Source organism: Sorex araneus, chromosome 5, assembly GCF_027595985.1.
Source record: "Sorex araneus isolate mSorAra2 chromosome 5, mSorAra2.pri, whole genome shotgun sequence".
Taxonomy (NCBI): domain Eukaryota; kingdom Metazoa; phylum Chordata; class Mammalia; order Eulipotyphla; family Soricidae; genus Sorex; species Sorex araneus.
In genome coordinates, this window is record NC_073306.1 from 214606881 (window position 1) to 214624753 (window position 17873).

Genomic DNA, 17873 nt, shown 5'->3' on the forward strand with positions numbered 1-17873 from the left:
CGGCATTCTTGGCACCACCTGTGGGGGCTGCAGCTCCTCTCGAGGCGTGAGTGCCGCGTGGAGCCGGCCGCGCTGCTCGGGGGGCGGCGACCAGGAGAGAGAGGCTGACCGTGCGCGAGCCGGCCTCGTCCGCAGCCGCGCCTCCCGCCCACGGCAACTCGGGTTGTTACCGGCTTAATCGGGGTGGAACGTAGACGGGTGACCATGTGCTTAAGCCCTCTATAAAGCAGGTCTCACCGGGGAAAACTTTCTCTGCGTCTTCCTGAAACTCTTGCTGCGGCTCGCGCGGTAACACGCTCGCAACAGTGTTAACACCGATGCCGACTAAGAAGTAACAAGGTTGCAACAGTGTCAACGTGGATGCCTGGGATGTGCGACTACTGCGCGTCTCCGGCCCGGCCGGACCCCAGCGCAGCCCACTTCAGGGGCTTCTCCCGTGCAAAGGCCCCGGCAGGGCAGACACGCGGGCACAGCACCCCGGGGAGCGCGAGCGCCCCATCTCCGGGCGAGCCTGGCTGCAGCGCCCGCAGCTCCGCCGGGGCGGGCGGGACACAGGGGCGTGGCGTGGCTCAGGGGCGTGGCTCAAGGGCGTGGCGGAGTTCAGGGGCGGGGCCTCCGGGCCGGGCGCAGGGGCCGTGTCCGCCCCGGGGACCCGGCCTGGACCCAGGGCGCGGGCGTGCAGGGGGCGTGTCCTCCTCCGGGGCCGGAGGCGGGGCCGCGGTGCGCAGGGGGCGTGTCCTCCCCCGGGGCCGGGGCCTGGGCCGGGGCGGGGGCCGCGGGAGCGCAGGGGGCGTGTCCGCCCTGGGGCGGGGCCGCGGGCGCGGAGTGGGCGTGTCCTCCAGGGGCGGGGCCGAGGGCGCGGGAGGCGGAAGTTCCCGCGGGCTGCGCGCAGGCTGACGCCCCGGGAGTCACTTGTCAGCGCTCGTCTGAGGCAGCGGCAGCTCGGCCCGGGTGAGCGGCGGCCCCGGCGGGGAGGCTCGGGCCGGGCGTCGCGGGGGCGGCCCCTAGGGCCGGCGCACGGGGCCGGGGACAGGGGGCGTCGCGGGCGGCCGCAGGTGTCGCGCGGGCGTGGGAAGGGAGCGGGGCCGGGGGAGGGCGCGGGCCCGACGGAGCAGGCGGCCGCCCTGGGGTTTCCCGGGCCGCCTGAGGTGCCGGGGCCGCCCCGAGGTGCCCTGAGGTGTCCGGGTTGTGTCCTGAGGTGCCGGGGTCTGCCCTGAGGTGCCGGGGGTCCTCCCTGAGGTGCCCTGAGGTGTCGGGTTGTGCCCTGAGGTGCCGGGGGTCCTCCCTGAGGTACCGGGGGTCCTCCCTGAGGTGCCCTGAGGTGTCGGGTTGTGCCCTGAGGTGCCGGGGGTCCTCCCTGAGGTGCCGGGGGTCCTCCCTGAGGTGCCCTGAGGTATCCGGGTTGTGCCCTGAGGTGCCGGGGTCTGCCCTGAGGTGCCCTGAGGTGTCCGGGTTGTGCCCTGAGGTGCCGGGGTCTGCCCTGAGGTGCCCCGGGGCTGCCTGAGGTGCCGGGATTCCGCCCTGAGGTGCCGGGAGTCGCCCTGAGGTGCCCGCGGTCCGTGCGGGGCGTCCCTGGGGCCTGTGGGCAGGGGCGGGCGCGGGGACGGAGGCGCGTGGCCGGGAGGTGCCCGAGCGCGGCGCGGAACCTCCTGCGCGGGCGGCACTGCCCGGAGTGGGGGGCGCCCTGGCGCTCGGGCTCTCTGCGCCGTCCGTGGGGCGCGCCCTGCGCCGCACAGCGCCCCCCCCTCCCGCCGGAATACTGTTGGAGGGAATCCCCAGTCTCTCCCGGGCAGGCCGGGACTTCCCAGCCCCTCCCGCGTGCTGCTCCCAGCCCTGGACGAGAGGGAGGGTCAGGGCGTGTGAGGCAGAGCCAGGGTGTGAGGGAGGGTCCGGGCTGTGAGGGAGGATCCGGGTTTTGAGGGAGGGTCAGGGGTGTGAGGGAGAGTTAGGGCTGTGAGGGGAGATCAGGGGTGTGAGGGAGGGTCAGGGCTGTGAGGGAGAGACAGGGTGTGAGGGAGGGTCAGGAGTCTGAGGGGGGTCAGGAGTGTGAGGGAGAGACAGGGTGTGAGGGAGGGTTAGAGGTCAGAGGGAGGGTCAGGGCTGTGAGGGAGGGTCAGGGGTGTGAGGGAGAGACAGGGCGTGAGGGAGGGTCAGGGGTGTGAGGGAGGGTCAGGGGTGTTAGGGAGGGTCAGGGGTGTGAGGGAGAGACAGGGTGTGAGGGAGGGTCAGGAGTGTGAGGGAAAGACAGGGTCTGAGGGAGGGTCAGGGGTGTGAGGGAGAGACAGAGTGTGAGGGAGGGTCAGGGGTGTGAGGGAGAGACAGAGTGTGAGGGAGGGTCAGGGGTGTGAGGGAGAGATAGGGTGTGAGGGAGGGTCAGGAGTGTGAGGGAGAGACAGGTATGAGGGAGAGTCAGGGGTGTGAGGGAGAGACAGGGTGTGAGGGAGAGACAGGGTGTGAGGGAGAGTTAGGGTGTGAGGGAGGGTCAGGAGTGTGAGGGAGAAACAGGGTCTGAGGGAGGGTCAGGGGTGTGAGGGAGAGACAGGGTGTGAGGGAGGGTCAGGGGTCTGAGGGAGGGTCAGGGGTCTGAGGGAGAGACAGGGTGTGAGGGAGGGTCAGGGGTGTGAGGGAGAGACAGGGTATGAGGGAGAGTCAGGGGTGTGAGGGAGAGACAGGGTGTGAGGGAGAGACAGGGTGTGAGGGAGGGTCAGGGGTCTGAGGGAGGGTCAGGGGTCTGAGGGAGAGACAGGGTGTGAGGGAGGGTCAGGGGTGTGAGGGAGAGACAGGGTATGAGGGAGAGTCAGGGGTATGAGGGAGAGACAGGGTGTGAGGGAGAGACAGGGTGTGAGGGAGAGTCAGGGGTCTGAGGGAGGGTCAGGGGTGTGAGGGAGAGACAGGGTATGAGGGAGAGTCAGGGGTGTGAGGGAGAGACAGGGTGTGAGGGAGAGACAGGGTATGAGGGAGGGTCAGGGGTGTGAGGGAGAGACAGGGTGTGAGGGAGAGTCAGGGGTGTGAGGGAGAGACAGGGTGTGAGGGAGAGACAGGGTGTGAGGGAGGTCAGGGGTCTGAGGGAGGGTCACAGGCTGATACGGGGCCTCCGGCAGGGAGCTGTGCAATCTTGCTGCTCCAGCCCTGCTGATCAGGGTCCAGCGCCAGCAGCAAACGTCTTTTTCCTGTGAGGACTCTCTCTCGTCATGGGAAGCCATTACGTGCCATGGCTCCCCGGAGTTGGAGGCTCCGAGTCCTCACTGTCCATTTATAGCCAGCGGCTGGCCCTGCGCTCCGCCCTCAGGTCCTTCTGTGCGGCCCGTGGGTGTGGGAGCGGTGCTGTGGCAGGTGTCTCGGGTCCCGCCACCGGAGGGAAGCCCTTTGAGTGTCTGGGTACTTGTGGTGCGCGATTTTCCTGGCCAAAGAAACAGATTGAGTTTTTCTTTTCTTTTGCTTTTTGGGTCACACTCCTGGCTCTGCACTCAGGAATCACTCCTGGCGGTGCTCCGGGGACCATATGGGATGCCGGGGATAGAACCCGGGTCGGCCGCGTGCAAGGCAAATGCCCTCTCTGCTGTGCTCTCGCTCTGGCCCCCAGATTGACTTTCAGGTTCGCCTTTAGTGAGCCTCGTGGCTCGGGTATCCTTACCTGCCGCTGCGGGGTTAGTGGGATGGAGCGAAGTTCTGAGTGGGCTGGACAGATGGAGAAGTACCTCAAGACAGGGGGTAGAAGGATGGTTTGCCTGATCCGGTCTCCCAGTGAAGTGTGTCTGAGGTGACTTTGCTGGTCTTTGAGCCTCACCGGGAGGTGTGCAGGGCTTAGTCCCGGGTTTGTGCTCAGGGATCACTCCTGCGGGTGCTCTGAGACTGTGTTTGGACCCAACCGGGAGCGCTTGCATGCAAGGCAAGTGTGTCAGACCCCTGTATTGTCTCTCCAGCCCCAACTTAATATAAGACAGATGTGGAAACGTTTGCAGCTACTTTTTTTGTGCCAGCGATTTGAATTGTGTTGCTGGGATGTTAAGGCCTTACCCCCTGGTTTAGTTTAGGCACCGTCATTCACAACGTTGTCACCGGGAGGGTTCCGTGGCTGCCGCGTTCCAACACTGCACCTCCCACCACCCTTTCTCCAGCCCCCTCCCCCGCCCTTGGATATTTTTAAAGAGAGAAACACTCTGTTCTTCCTAGTGTTACTTTACGAAGTCTCCATTCTCCAGCTGGGGTGCATGCCCTGCACCCGGCTGACCCAGGTCGGAGTAGGGTCACAGTCTTGGAGTGGAGGCCCTGAGCACTGGGCCTGGTGACCGGGCTGCTCCCCAGGGCTGTGCTCCTGATGAGCTAGAGAATTGCCTTTTACTTGTCTGAAGCAAAGGTGATACTGCTTTAATAGCGGAGTAATATACTTCGTCCTTAGAAGTTGAAATATGATTTTTATTTTTGATTTGGGGCCCCACCCGACAGTGTTCGGGACTCATGTCAGCATTCAGGAATCATCCTCGTGGGGCTCAGGAGACCATGTGGTGTGCGGGGATCGAGTTGGCTCCTGCAGTGCGAGTGCCCAGCTCACTGTGCCGTTACTCGGGTCTCTGATTTGGATCTGTTAAATGAAGTTGGAACGCACTTGCCTACCACAGGCAAACGAGTGTACAAAGGGGAAGGATAGTAAAAATGATCTTGTTCTTAATTTTTTTGTTTTTGTTTTTGAGCTGCAGCCGGTGGTGCTCAGGGCTCTCTCCTGGCTCTGCACTCAGGAATTACTCCTGGCAGTACTCTGGGGACCATAAGGGATGCCGGGAATCAAACCCGTTCGAACCTTTGCAAGGCACATGGTCTACCCTCTGTACTATCTCTCAGCTCCAAGAAAAATAATTTTGAATTAAGCCTAAACTCAAATCTTTTTCTTGTAAATCCAACAAAGTGGTGTAGAGTACTTTTCCATGAAAGAATCCACATATTGGTTTGTAGCAAGTTGTAAACTGTTTATCTAGAATTACATTCTTTTTTTTTTTTTCTTTTTGGGTCACACTCGGCCATGCACAGGGGTTACTCCTGGCTCTGCACTCAGGGATTACTCCTGGCAGTGCTCGGGAGACCATATGGGATGCTGGGAATCGAACCCGGGCCGTGTGCAAGGCAAATGCCCTACCCGCTGTGCTATCGCTCCAGCCCCTAGAATTACATTCTTATAAGGAATTTTTAGACTATGGAAATTGGTGTGAAGTTAGAAATCATGTACCTAGATTGCTTTTCTTAGACTGAAATAAGAGTTTAATATCAACATATCCTCATATTTCTGTAGTCCTCAAACAGTAAACATGATTTAGTTGGATTTATATTCAAATGCAATAATTGTTTGTAATAAGATTCTAAATATACGTTGTTGTTTACTCTCTAATTTCTTTCAGTTTCTTTCGTTCTTTGGCGTTGGACGTTGCACCACTTGAACCATGAGCAACTACAACGTGTCCTTGGTTGGCCCAGCTCCTTGGGGTTTCCGGCTGCAAGGTGGCAAGGATTTCAACATGCCCCTGACAATCTCCAGTGTAAGCACACTTTGCAGATTTTATGACAGATGTTCATTCAGTGCTTGGCCTGCAAACTCAGGGTTGTGTTGTTGAATGTTTTGGATGGCTTCAGTACTTACTGCAAGTGCTTATGGGATTTTATCTCAACAAACAGTTATGCATAATAAGGGATGATGAGTGGGAGTTAGCAAGATTCCTAATTTTAATTAAATTTATTTCATCTTTCTACCCCCATCTTACTAATAATAATGAAATGGAAAGAACTTAACTCGCGCTGGACTCCAAATTTTTGATCTGGCGTGAATTTGGGCAATTCTCCGAACCCTGGTTTCTTCCATGTAATTTTAGAAGGTTGCACTATGGGATTTTCATGGTTCATTTCAGTTCTAAAAGCTGTTTATTAAAGGCTTTTGATTAATATTGACTAAAATGACTGTTTTTGATGTTATTTCCTCTGTTCACTTTCTGGTGAGGTGACAGCCAACAGTAAAATGACTTCAAGCTTCCTTCCTTTGAAGAGGAAAGGAAGGGTTTGGATCTTTGAATAGTCAGCCTAGGAAGAATTAGGGTTTGTCTGCTTCCCTCATTCTGGATTTAGTTTGAGTGTATCCTGTGTATATATTGGAAGGATATTTTTCATGGTGATGATGCTGATAAGAATAGTAATTACAGGGTTCGTTGACTGTGTGTCAGGCACTACTTCACTTTCATCACCAGGAGGTAATTATTGCTGTTAATTACTTCTATAGCTTTCCAAAGGATTTTTTTTCTGTATATGCAAATATAAGTGGTAACTCCTCTTAATCAAGTGATAATGCATTGTTCATATGGTACCACAGTTTTTCCTCAACTATTTACTGCGGATAGCTTTCTTTATAAAAGTTTTTAACAATTTTTTTTTTTTTTTTGCTTTTTGGGCCACACCTGGCGATGCACAGGGGTTACTCCTGGCTCTTGCACTCATGAATTATTCCTGGCGGTGCTCAGGGGACCATATGGGATGCTGGGAATCGAACCCGGGTCGGGCGCGTGCAAGGCAAACCCCCTACCTGCTGCGCTATCGCTCCAGCCCCTCTTTATAAAAGGTTTTGTTGTTATTTTGTATTTTGAGAGTTGAACTGTAGGGGAACTGCATTTATTTGCACAACCTTCCCCACACCCCCCCCCTTTTTTTTTTATTTGATTACTAGGGGCTGGAGGGAGGAAGTTGAGGGGAGATGGTGATTTGTTGTTGTTTGGTCTTGTTTTATGTTGTTTCTTTTTGTTGTTGTTGTTAATTGTTATTTTTTTGTGATGGCAGGGATGGAACCCAGGCCTCACTTATTATTGAGCCATCTCCCTAACCCTTGTATGGCATTTATGTGGTTTCCAGTGTTACTGTTATTAATATTATTGCAATGGGTTACACATATACATAAATATGTTATGTAATTTTTGTAGGTTTTTCCAGTTTGCACTTTGTGCAATAGACGAGAATAACTATTCCCCACCCCCAGCAGATGATTTGCAGTTTCAGGTGCATCATCTCATTAATTCTCAGACTAAACTACAAAAAAGTGAAATTATTCCTGCTGCATAGAACTGTGCTGAGAACTTACCTGGCTTGGATGGATGAACTTACTGTCAGAATAATGTCATTGTGCTGCTTAATATTACATATTAAATTTAGGTAGATTGTTTCTCTGATCAGTCATTTAGAAGTTACTGCTTCCATTTATATATGTAAAAATTAATTAATTACGTATGTGCATATGTGTATGTGTACACACATATGTACATATCCCCAACTTGATTATTTTTTGGGGGAGCCCACATACATTTGTAACTCTTTATCAAAATACTTCATTTTATGAATGAAATGTCCCTTATTTTTTTTTTGTTTTTTTTGCTTTTTGGGTCACACCTGGCCATGCACAGGAGTTACTCCTGGCTCTGCACTCAGGAATCACCTCTGGCGGTGCTCAGGGGACCATATGGGATGCTGGGACTTGAACCCGGGTCAGCCATGTGCAAGGCAAACGCCCTCCCGGCTGTGCTATTGCTCCAGCCCCAAAACGTCCCTTGTTTGTGGACTTTTAGTGTCTTTTTTCTTTTTCCCTTGTTGTGTCAGGAGTTGAGCTCAGAGCCTCACACATGCAAGGCGAGTTCTCTTTTCCTGGGCCACACCCCTTGACCTGGACTTTAGTTATCTTTAATTTATTACCAATTTCTATCTTGGTTTCTGTTTCCACATTTTATAAGGGTATGTGTGTGTGTTCCAGCCTGGAAGTTTTAAGGTTTTTATGCTTGGCTGAAATGTTAGATGTAAAGCTTCCATGTGAAAAATGTGTCTGTGATTTATTCTAGTCTGACTAGCTGCTTCCCCTCTTCCCATCCCCCCCAAACTCCAAGGAATGGAAGATTTCTGAAATTTGCCTCTTTTTATGTTCCTCCCATCATTGTTTTATGTTAGAATTATCTATGATAATGGAATAAAGTTACTAGCTTAAAATACTTCCATCTTTGCTGAAAAAAAGATCCAGAAACAATTTGTACCTAGTAAGGCAAACTCAGTTGTCATTTTCTGTTTGGTATTAAAAATACAAATGGAGCATGTCCATTTTGTGGTGCCATCCCTTTGAAAAAAACCCATTTTTTGTGCTTTAGTCCCTGGCAAACAACTTGAGGCACTAACTCCGTGTTGTGTTGCTGATACAACAGTACACTCTGTACACACATATGCACCCTCCCCTGGCACAGAAGAAATGCTTTCCTTGTGTCGACAGAGTGCTAATTAAAGGATTTTGAACACACTGATTAGAAGAGACGTAACAAAGCTGCGGAGTTATTTCTGTTCTCTTACAACAGTCTCAGCCATCCACGGTGACCTTTGCCGGCTCCGTGCAGTGGGGCACGCCATTCATTCTGGACTGGAGGGCAGGGGAGGGGGCGGGGCGGGGAGGGAATGTTGGCTCATCTGTGCTGCTGGGTTCCCGGCCTTTCATGGTCGTTATTTTTAACCCCTTGTGTAGCTCAGTTTAAACATGCCTGGTGATATTGCCTCATAAAGATGTGTATCTAATACTAACTTATATTGTTGTAGCAAGATTATTGATGTCATAGCTCATTTTAATTACTTCTCGCATTATACTTATTCTGCTTTAATTATGTAAGATTATTGGGATATATTTCAGTGACCACCAGATGATTTAATTGATGGTATCAAGAAGCAATTAAAACTAAATCATATCTTAAACCATGTAATTTGGTGATTCTCTTTATTTTGTAATGTATATTAAATTCTTAGCAAGCTCTGGTACATGCTCTTCAATTATCTTTTTCAATAATCTATAAAATTACAAAGAAAAATTAGAGACTTGAAATATCAAATTCCCATACTCAGCGGAAATGTAGAAATTAGGATTATTTTTTGAGATAGTAAAGGGCTTACGGCGCTTGTTTTCCTGGAACCTGGCTGACCTGGGTTCTGACCCCGGCACTGCATATGGCTCCTTGGTCACTGCCTGAGCACAGAGCCAGAAGTAGCCCCCTGAGGACCACCAGGTGTGACCCCCAGCCAAAAAAACAAAACAAGAAGTCCCCAACAACAGCAACAAGAAAACTAAAATAAAAACACAGGGTTGTGCTCAGCTAGAAACCTGTATCTTTTTATTTGAGTTTGAGAGTACATCTTTCCCACTCCCGTCAGGGTATCACGTGAAACTCCAAAGGGCTCTTTATGTTTCCTTACAGCATTGAAACTCTGTGCTGTCAAGTGTATATGAGATAATTAAACAGTTGCATGGGACTTGAGCATTTATTCCTTGAGTCTTTGTTTTTACCAGCACATAAGTATGATGAAAATCATTTATATGTTAAAGCATACAAACTACACAATTTTAACATTTCACTTATATTTAGTTATTACATATATAGTGTAAATTTTCTACACTTAAGTGACTTTCTAAGATAAGATTGCTTATTTCTATAAGCTTTTACTCTGTGTGTGTGTGTGTGTGTGTGTGTGTGTGTGTGTGTGTGTGTGTATTCATTCATGTGGTCAGGGATCAAACAGGGGCTTCATTTTGAAAGGCGAGTGCCACTAAGCCATCCCTCTGCCTCCAATTCCCGCAAAGTTTAAAAGGATCTTCATTTCGCTGTAACTGTTCACAGTCACGTGCCATTGACTTCAGCTTTCTATCTTTAAAGTGGAGTGCGGGTTACAGGAGTTTGCAAACTCTTTTTATGACCCTGTGTTTGTGGAATTGCCTTGAAGCCTTGGAATTTGAGGATGGGTTTCATTGTAGCAATGTGGGTTTGTTGTTCTTTGCCAGTGTGTTTTATAAGCAGAAATAGGAGACTTGTTGCATAATTCTAGGCCAAGTTTTGGCAAGTTAATGTTCCTCATGATGGAATGAAAAGGATATTATTATTTGTGAGTAATATCCTTTAAGTACAGTATTCTAAAGCTGAAGCACCATTGCTTGTTGTTTTCCCTTGTGCAATATTAGCTGTTAGTAGTTGGATTTCCTGAAATTCTCTCAGTTTTTCATACACACGTATATAACATTTCTTTCACAGATAAGAATGATGTCCATCTGTATAATAACAGAATAATAATGACTTTGATTTTCAAGAGTTAGGGGAGAACCAAATTAGACCGGATTTTAGTGGGATTTGAGAGAAGAAATGTACCATTGGAATATAGAACCCTGTGTGGGTGTATGTGTGATATGGAAAAGAGAAGTACAGAATCATGGCAACAGTTTGCTGTGAAATCCAGGAGAAAAAGGGGTCCTTTCTGGGAGCATTAAACATGACAGAGAGTATTGTGTAGTGTCATGATTGAGGAGAAAAATAAGCACCATAACTGAACAGTGTTGTGTGGTCAGTGAAAAGAAAACTAAATGTTTTCGCAGTTTCACTGGGCATTGATTGTTTATATGGGGTTGGATTCCTACAGAAATTACCTGAACTGGTCCTTGAAGGATTGAATTTAAACAATTCTTTCTGTTGGTTTTTAGTGCCAACTGAAGAGGAAGACTTTTCTTGCCAGTGCTTGACTCAGGGTGAAATTGTGAGCGTAGTTGAGTGATTCGCCAGACAGACCAGCTGCAGAATTTTCCTGCTAGAGGAGGATAGAAAGAGACTTCAGTCTCTCCAGCTGAAAGCGGAGAACCATCCTACTTTGAATAAATGAACCCATTGTTAGTTTTAAGCTGTTGAGTATTTTCTTTTACGTTCCCTCCCAACTACCCTGTCATTATGCCAAGTTAGGAAGTTAATTTAGTTTGTGTAGCTACATAATGTATAGTTTATGTGGATCACCCCTCTCCGCCTTTAACATTTGTGTGAAGCCCAGAGACTTGTTTTTTTCTTTCCCTTGTGGTAGTTTTCTATCATATGTGGTCCTGAAGGTCAAGAATCCTAAAACACTCCCAAGATACTTTTTCTGGTCTGTCATTTGCAAATAAACAAAACTCTTCACTGTGTTTTGTTGCAGATTAATAGTTTTATTAAAAGAGAGTGGCTTCCTTGTTTAGATTGGCTGAATGGTGGCCCGAAAGGGGTTTTGCTGGTATGCAGAATTTTTGTGTTTGAAGGAGGAAACTATCGTAGTGATTGAGTGAACCAAGAATAGCATTTCAGATCTAACCAAAGACTTTCATACATCTACTCATCCACTTAGCGAGTCAGGAATAATAATTTACCTACTTAAACTGAGAATACAAAAACCTAGACTTTTTAATGGCTTTTGAGAATTTTCAAGGCAAACGCTTTTGTGTTGTGAGTGTACTGCTGGTTGTCTTTGTTTGAAACATCCTGTCTGCAGCAGTTCTTACCCAGAGCCCCATATCCACAGGACCAGTCATGGCCTTTCCCCCAGTTATAACTACAAGGAGCAGAAACGTGATAGCAGTTAGTTGGTGTAGAAGCGAACATTGCTGTGCAGAGTAGGGGTTGTTTCTTTGGTGTAAGGGATAATTACCTTCAGCTTCAGTAGTTGAGACTGTAGGTCTGGTTTTTTGTTGTTGTTAACATTTTTTGAGATGCAGAAATATGAGTATGTAATATAAACACTGAAAGTCAGGACCTTAGCATGTGGAATACGGATGTCAGCAACCGTGAGCACTGGCCATGGGAAGCTGTGATTTAGGTATTCTTGATGCAGAGCTGTATATTGACTGTCTCCCCCTGCGGGCCGCCACCCCCCCCCCCGCGCCCCCTCTTTTGGTAAAGCAAGAAGGTTTTTATCAAGACTTGTTTAGAAAGATGTGAGAGGAGAGCAAGGAGAGATACATATTTGAGAAAGAACACAGGCTTCCCCAGGGTGGGAGTCAGCAGCAGGAACACGGAAGCCAGCGAGATGGTGTCCGGGGAGACCGGGCGTGGCGGGTGGGCCTTTACCCCTGTTGTTAATGAGGTTGGGTTGTTTCTGCTGTTTTCACCCCCACACAGCGATGCTCAGGGTTCCTCCTGGCTCTGCACTCAGAAATCACTCCTGGCGTGGCTCGAGGAGGACCTATGGGTGCTAGGTCAGCCATGTGCTAGGAAAGCCACCTGCCCACTGTATCTCTCAGGCCCTAAAGTTGGCCGGGAATTCTTTCTATTATGGCATTTTTTGGTTTGCGGGTTTTTTGTTTTGTTTCGTTTTGGTACTGGGGATTGATTTCAGGGTCTTACGTGGGGAAAATACACTCTGCCACTGAACTTTTAGTTTTCTTGTTTCTCTTTTTTTCTTTGTTTTTAGATAATATAATATTTATGAATGATCATAGAAGAGCAATATTGAATGTGTATTTAAAATTTGGTTTGAAATAATCCTTTTATAAAATTGTTAAAACTGAGTTTCTTAAATCGTTTATTTTCCCCTCCCTGCATCTGTTGTGTTGTTAAGTAGACTCTACCCTTATTATAAATATCTCGATTTTTATTGCAGTTGATATTGGCACCCGTTTTGTGTGATAGTCACCGGAACAAAGTTCCTGAACCTCCTGGGCATTTGCTCTTCTGAGGTGCGGTTGCAGCAGATGCCTCTGGTAGGCCTCACTGGAGAAGAGTAAATTAGCAGAGAGTGACAGGAGGGACTGAGAAAGAGTGGGATAGATAGCTGGAGAAAACAAAGAAAAGTTTACAACGGCCACAGATGGGTCATATTTGGTACTCAAGAAATATTAACTCTTCACTTTTCCCTTTTTAAAGTTTGGTTAATTTATTTTTCTTTTGGTAACACATGTTTCCTGTGGTTTGGAATTCAAAAGATACAAATGGTCGTAGAGGAAAATGCTCTCCTGTGCCCGACCTTCATCACCGCTCCCTGCAGGTAGCTAGTGGTAGTGCCTCGTGTACACTTCAGAGATAATCTGTACAGAAGAATATTGATACACACACGTCCTCAGCACTCCTCCTTGCAGAAGTGTCTTTTAGAAATAAACTTTTTTTCCCCTTTTCTAAACTCAACATTAGTAAATAGATCTTTATTCTTTATTTAACCAGGTCCTGTTGATGGTGTTTTACTGGCACTGCAATGTAGTTTTTGCACTTGTTCCTAGAAACAGGGTCGTAGAGTCGCAGGGCTGTATGTTGTCTGATCTCGTTGGTGTTCCTTGTGTCTCTTTAGGGACGGTCCCTGCAGCCCTGCAGGGGAGAGTGTCAGTTTCCTCATACCTGTGCTAGCTGGCAGCCTCTCAGTGGACTTTGATCTTTTCCAATCAGATGGGCCTTTTTCCAACTTTCTCCTTTTGATAGGGTTTAATTAGAAGTATTCTACTGAGGATTTTGTGTTTTAAGTGTTTTCATTGTTTTCTGAGAATATGCTAAGCTTTATGTTATCACCAATTTCTAGAGATGCCATTAATTCTAATTATTATTTTTTGCTTTTTGGGTCACACCTGGCAATGCACAGGGGTTATTCCTGGCTCTGCACTCAGGAACCACTCCTGGTGGTGCTCAGGGGACCATATGGAATGCTGGAAATTGAACCCTGGTCGGCCGTGTGCAAGGCAAACGCCCTACCCGCTGTGCTATTGCTCCAACCCCTATTCTAATTATTTTATCCAGAGCTTTGATTGATAGTTACCTCTATCACTTGTTTTCTATTTCTAAATGACTTTCTTCTCTATTTTAACACATTACTACTTCCTGTTACATAGTGAATGATTTTTTCCCCTTTTTTTTATATGTGGAACAAAAACTTGTGGTTTTGGAGTAATGTGCTGCCATAGATTTCCGTAAAGTCAAAAAAATCACTTTTAGTAGATTCAAGGTTGTGAACCTTTATAGTTTTATGGTGGCCTACACATTGTGTTGTTTTTGAATATCACTTCTCCCTAGCTCACTTTGAATGATGTGACAAGGAGAGTTTAAAATTCACCCCAAGGTGTCTTACTATCTTTTCACTTTAGTCTTTATTAGCCGAGGGAGCTTAAGTACCTTTGCAAAGGTTTGTAGAGTGTTCCACAGAATCATGAGTCAGGTATTATGAAAGTGTGCTAATAAATATGTCACTCAGTATATTTCTTCATTTCCCTGGTGTTAACAGTGTATGTGTGCATGTTGGTAACCTTGCGGACAGAAAGAGAAGGATAACAGTGATTGTATGGCATGTTCTTAAGGATTGGGGAAGGGAGGAATTTCCCTTTAGTGCCTTGCTGTAAAATTTTAATACAATGGGGGTAGTTTAGAATAGAATAAGAATGTGTACCATTTTCATTTGAATTCTTTGAATCATTAATAGTTTTTCCAGGATCCCAAAGTTGATTTAATGGTGGCTATTGTTCTTCATGGTAATTGTGTTGAACAAATTTGGTTTGCCAAAAGAGAAAGTGATTCTTTTATTTTGTTTATTTAATTTAGTTCTGAAACCTGTGAATAAACTAGAGAGAAAAGAATTTTTTCTTTCTTTCTTTTTTTTTGAGGTTGGGTATTTTATTTCATGGCATTAAGTATACCACACAACAATTCTTAGTAATAGGAAGTCCCCCCAAATATTAGCAAGTGATAGACTGCCATTTGTTTAATCTTAACAAGAAACCAGTCTATTAAGTAGGCTATTTTTACCACGAATTTAGATATAGGAATCTGGGGGTCAAGAACAGCTTTTGGAAATTAGTACAGAGAGATAGTTCAAGGGGTAAGTTACTTGCCTTGCACGTGAAAGACCCAGTGGACTCCTGAGCATATCCAGGAGTGATTCTTGAGCACGGCTGGGTAAAGGACCCAAACACCCCAAACAGTAAAAGAAGGAGGAAACAAACAAAAACAGCCTCTTTTGGAGGTCATATCAAGTCACTGATGTATCACAAGGTTTTTTTAAAAAATTAATATTTGAAACTATACAATGTTTTGCAAAAATTGCTCCTAATGCAGTTGTTTAAGGTATTCCAACATCAGTCCCGTCACCAGTGAGACCTTCCCTCCTCCGTGTCCCCAGTTCCCTACACCCCCCCAAGCCTAAGCAGGCACAGAGTAATTCATATTGCTTATGACAACCCATATCTCACAACGGTGTTATACGGTCATTGTCTGAGTACTCACGGACCGTCTAGGTGCCTGTTGAGCCTTCTGGGTTACGGCTTTTGCTTGTTGAGTCTAACGGGCTTCTACAAAACTTTTCCATCTAATTTCTGTGTTCCTCCTGGGCTGTTGGTGCGGTGAAGCTTGGGCTGTTGCAGGGCTGCCTGTGCAGCTGCGTGCCCCAGGAGCTGTGGAGCTGGGGGCGTGGGCTGCCCGGCACCCGTCGGAGACGAGCTGTGGAGCCTGTGGGGGAGGCTCTGGGCCTCCAGCGGGGTGTGACTCCACTGCCCCGAATGGAAACGGCTCCCGAGGTCTCAGCCGGGATCGGGCCACCTGGGACGACTCTGCTTCAGCCACAGTCTTTCCTGAAAGGAATTATTGCAGTGAATCAAAATAATTCCACCTACCAGTTATCATGGCAGGGATGTGGACACGATCATTGTGCTTAGGTTACAGGAGCGTCCAGTTGTCTCCCATTCTTTCTCAAATGGTCTTGGAGATAATCGAGTGTGGAAACGGTAAAAGTAAAATATTTAATGAAGTTGTTTGATGCTAGCTGTGGACAGCTGGGCCTCCATTTCCGTTTCCTGAGAGAAGGCACTGGAGGGCACAGGCGTTCAGAAAGGAGAGAGGCACTGTGTCCCTTAGCGGCAGCCCACAGGGGTGCTCCAGAGAAAGAAGTTTCTATGTGAATGTAAGACTTGTTCCATATGGAATTCAAAAATTTTTTGAATATTCTCTCGAGGTATTTTTCCTAGTATTTTGCAAATTGTTCTTCTGACCCTTAATTAACTAGTATTTATTTGTACCACTGTCTGTTCTGGTAGATTCTCATTAGTTGGTCTCTATTTTTTTTGATATATCAGATTAGAGTATTTAAAAAAAAAACCTAAAATAATAAAATTCCACACATTTTTCCAAGTTCTTCCATGTCTATGCTGTCTCAGCTCTTCCTTTGGCCGCGTCTGGTGGTCGTCAGTGCAGAGCCTGTGCCCAGCCTGCCCAGCGTCCCCTCCTCCCTCTCCCCCAGCCCGCAGTGCTCCAAGGGCCTGGGTTGCTTCCTGTGCTAGTATGCCAGCCGGGCCACAAGGCTCAGTGCCGGGCCCTTCTCGAGGGACCCTCAGGGTCGTTCTGGTGCCCTTCGCCCTGGGCAGTGAGTGTGTCGGGGCAGAATGGTGTCGCCCCTGACCTCCAGGGCCTGATCCCTGTCCCTTATCCTGGGGCGCTCAAGCTCACACTCCAACAGAAATTCTAAAATGCTGCATTTAACAGTGTATTGTCCTGTTTTAAAACCACAGGGTCTCCCAAGAACCACTGAACTATTTGCTCGATTCCTCTGTCTGGCAGATCGGCAGTGAATAAGTGGTTCCACCTGATAAATGAGCTTGTGGCTGAAAAGCTCAGTTAGAACCTGAGTCCTCGGTCTCAGTACAGGCGACTATGTGTGGTTTACGTCCTTAGCCCTGCCCATCCTCGGGGGCTCTCTCGTGTGTCTGGTGCTCCATGAAGTACTGGGCTCCAACTCTCTGGTCTTTTTTCCTTCCAGAATGAAATGGCAATAATAATGGAACTGTGCTAACGTTTAGTATTTTCATTGGCTAAGTCCTATTCTACATGTTTGGCACTTGTTCAATTTTTTTTTTCTCTTTTAATGATTCTGAAGAAGTATGATTTTGAATCTGTAATTTTATGATGAAGAAACTGAAAGGCCCAAAGAAGTCAAATAGCATGCCCATAGTTATATAACTAGTGATTGGTCAGGGTTATTATTTGGAACTGTCAGTGGACTACTAATAATGGTTTAAGTGTGTAAATAGCATAAATATTTAATATATGTAAAGATATGTACTGTGTAAATACAAACATAAATGTAATAATGTGTTTACTGTATAAGTGAAATGCAAACACAAAAGTTTATGTTTGTAACTGTACATCACAGTGATTCTCTAATAAAAAATTAAAAAAAATAATATGTGTTTAGTATACTGTTTTTGGAATAGTATGACAAGATTTTATTATAGTTTGTATTTCTTTTATTCATGTATATATGTGTATTTGTGTATGTATATATACATATATTTGCATATATGTATGTTTCCTTTTGTTTTGTTTGTACTAAATTAATGAGAATTTTAATCCCTTTAATTTTTTCATGTCTAACTGCTGTGGTTAGGGCTTCAGATACTCTGTTGAATAATAGTGATGAAAGTTAACATCCTGGCCTGTGTTGTGTGTTTCTTCTCCCTCCCTCCTCCCCTCCTCCCCTCCCCCTCCCCTCCTCTCTCCTCCTTTCCCTCTCCTCTCCTGTCTTGGGTTCTTTCTGGCTTTGTGCTCAGGGGTGCTCCCTGGTGGTGTTTGGTAGACCCTGTGTGGTGACAGGGGTTTAAACCGGGGTCAGCAGGATGCAAGGCCTTAGCCCCTGTGCTGTCTCCAGCCTCTCTTTGTGCGTTCCTTAAAGAGAAGATACGCTATAGGATCAGACTTGAATACAGATGAGGTGAGATTGCTGAGAAAACAGGACTGGCTCTTGCACTAATCTTAAGCTGTTTCATGATTGATTTTGTTTCCCGCTTCCCCGTGGCATCACAGTGGTTGGCTGTGGTGAGCGCCTGGGCTTGGGTTGCACTCTCCTGTTGGTCTGGTAGTTGCACACGCTGGTTGTAGTGGAGGACATTACTCTTTTTCTAGTTTGTATTCATTACATTTCTTATTTTTCACTGTAAGAATCAGCTTGTTCCCCAGATGGTTCCTGTTTTCATCTCCTTGTGATGTTATGACCTTTTCTACTTTAATAAATAAATGTTGCATCCACATATAGCAGTTGTTTACAGATTAATCTGGCAACACTTTTCTTAAAGTTTCTTAAAG

General features: G+C 47.2%; 1 protein-coding gene across 9 annotated transcripts in view; it reads left to right on the plus strand.

The window, feature by feature from the left end:
• Positions 1-845: 845 nt before the first annotated feature.
• PDLIM5 (PDZ and LIM domain 5) overlaps positions 846-17873 on the plus strand; it is a 170188-nt gene continuing 153160 nt past the window's right edge. For all 9 annotated transcript variants that reach the window (XM_055140585.1, XM_055140586.1, XM_055140587.1 and 6 more), the window contains exons 1-2: positions 846-951; positions 5391-5528. In XM_055140585.1, coding sequence (XP_054996560.1) covers positions 5433-5528 — 96 coding nt within the window. In that variant the 5' untranslated portion in view covers positions 846-951; positions 5391-5432. The remainder of the gene's footprint in view (positions 952-5390; positions 5529-17873) is intronic.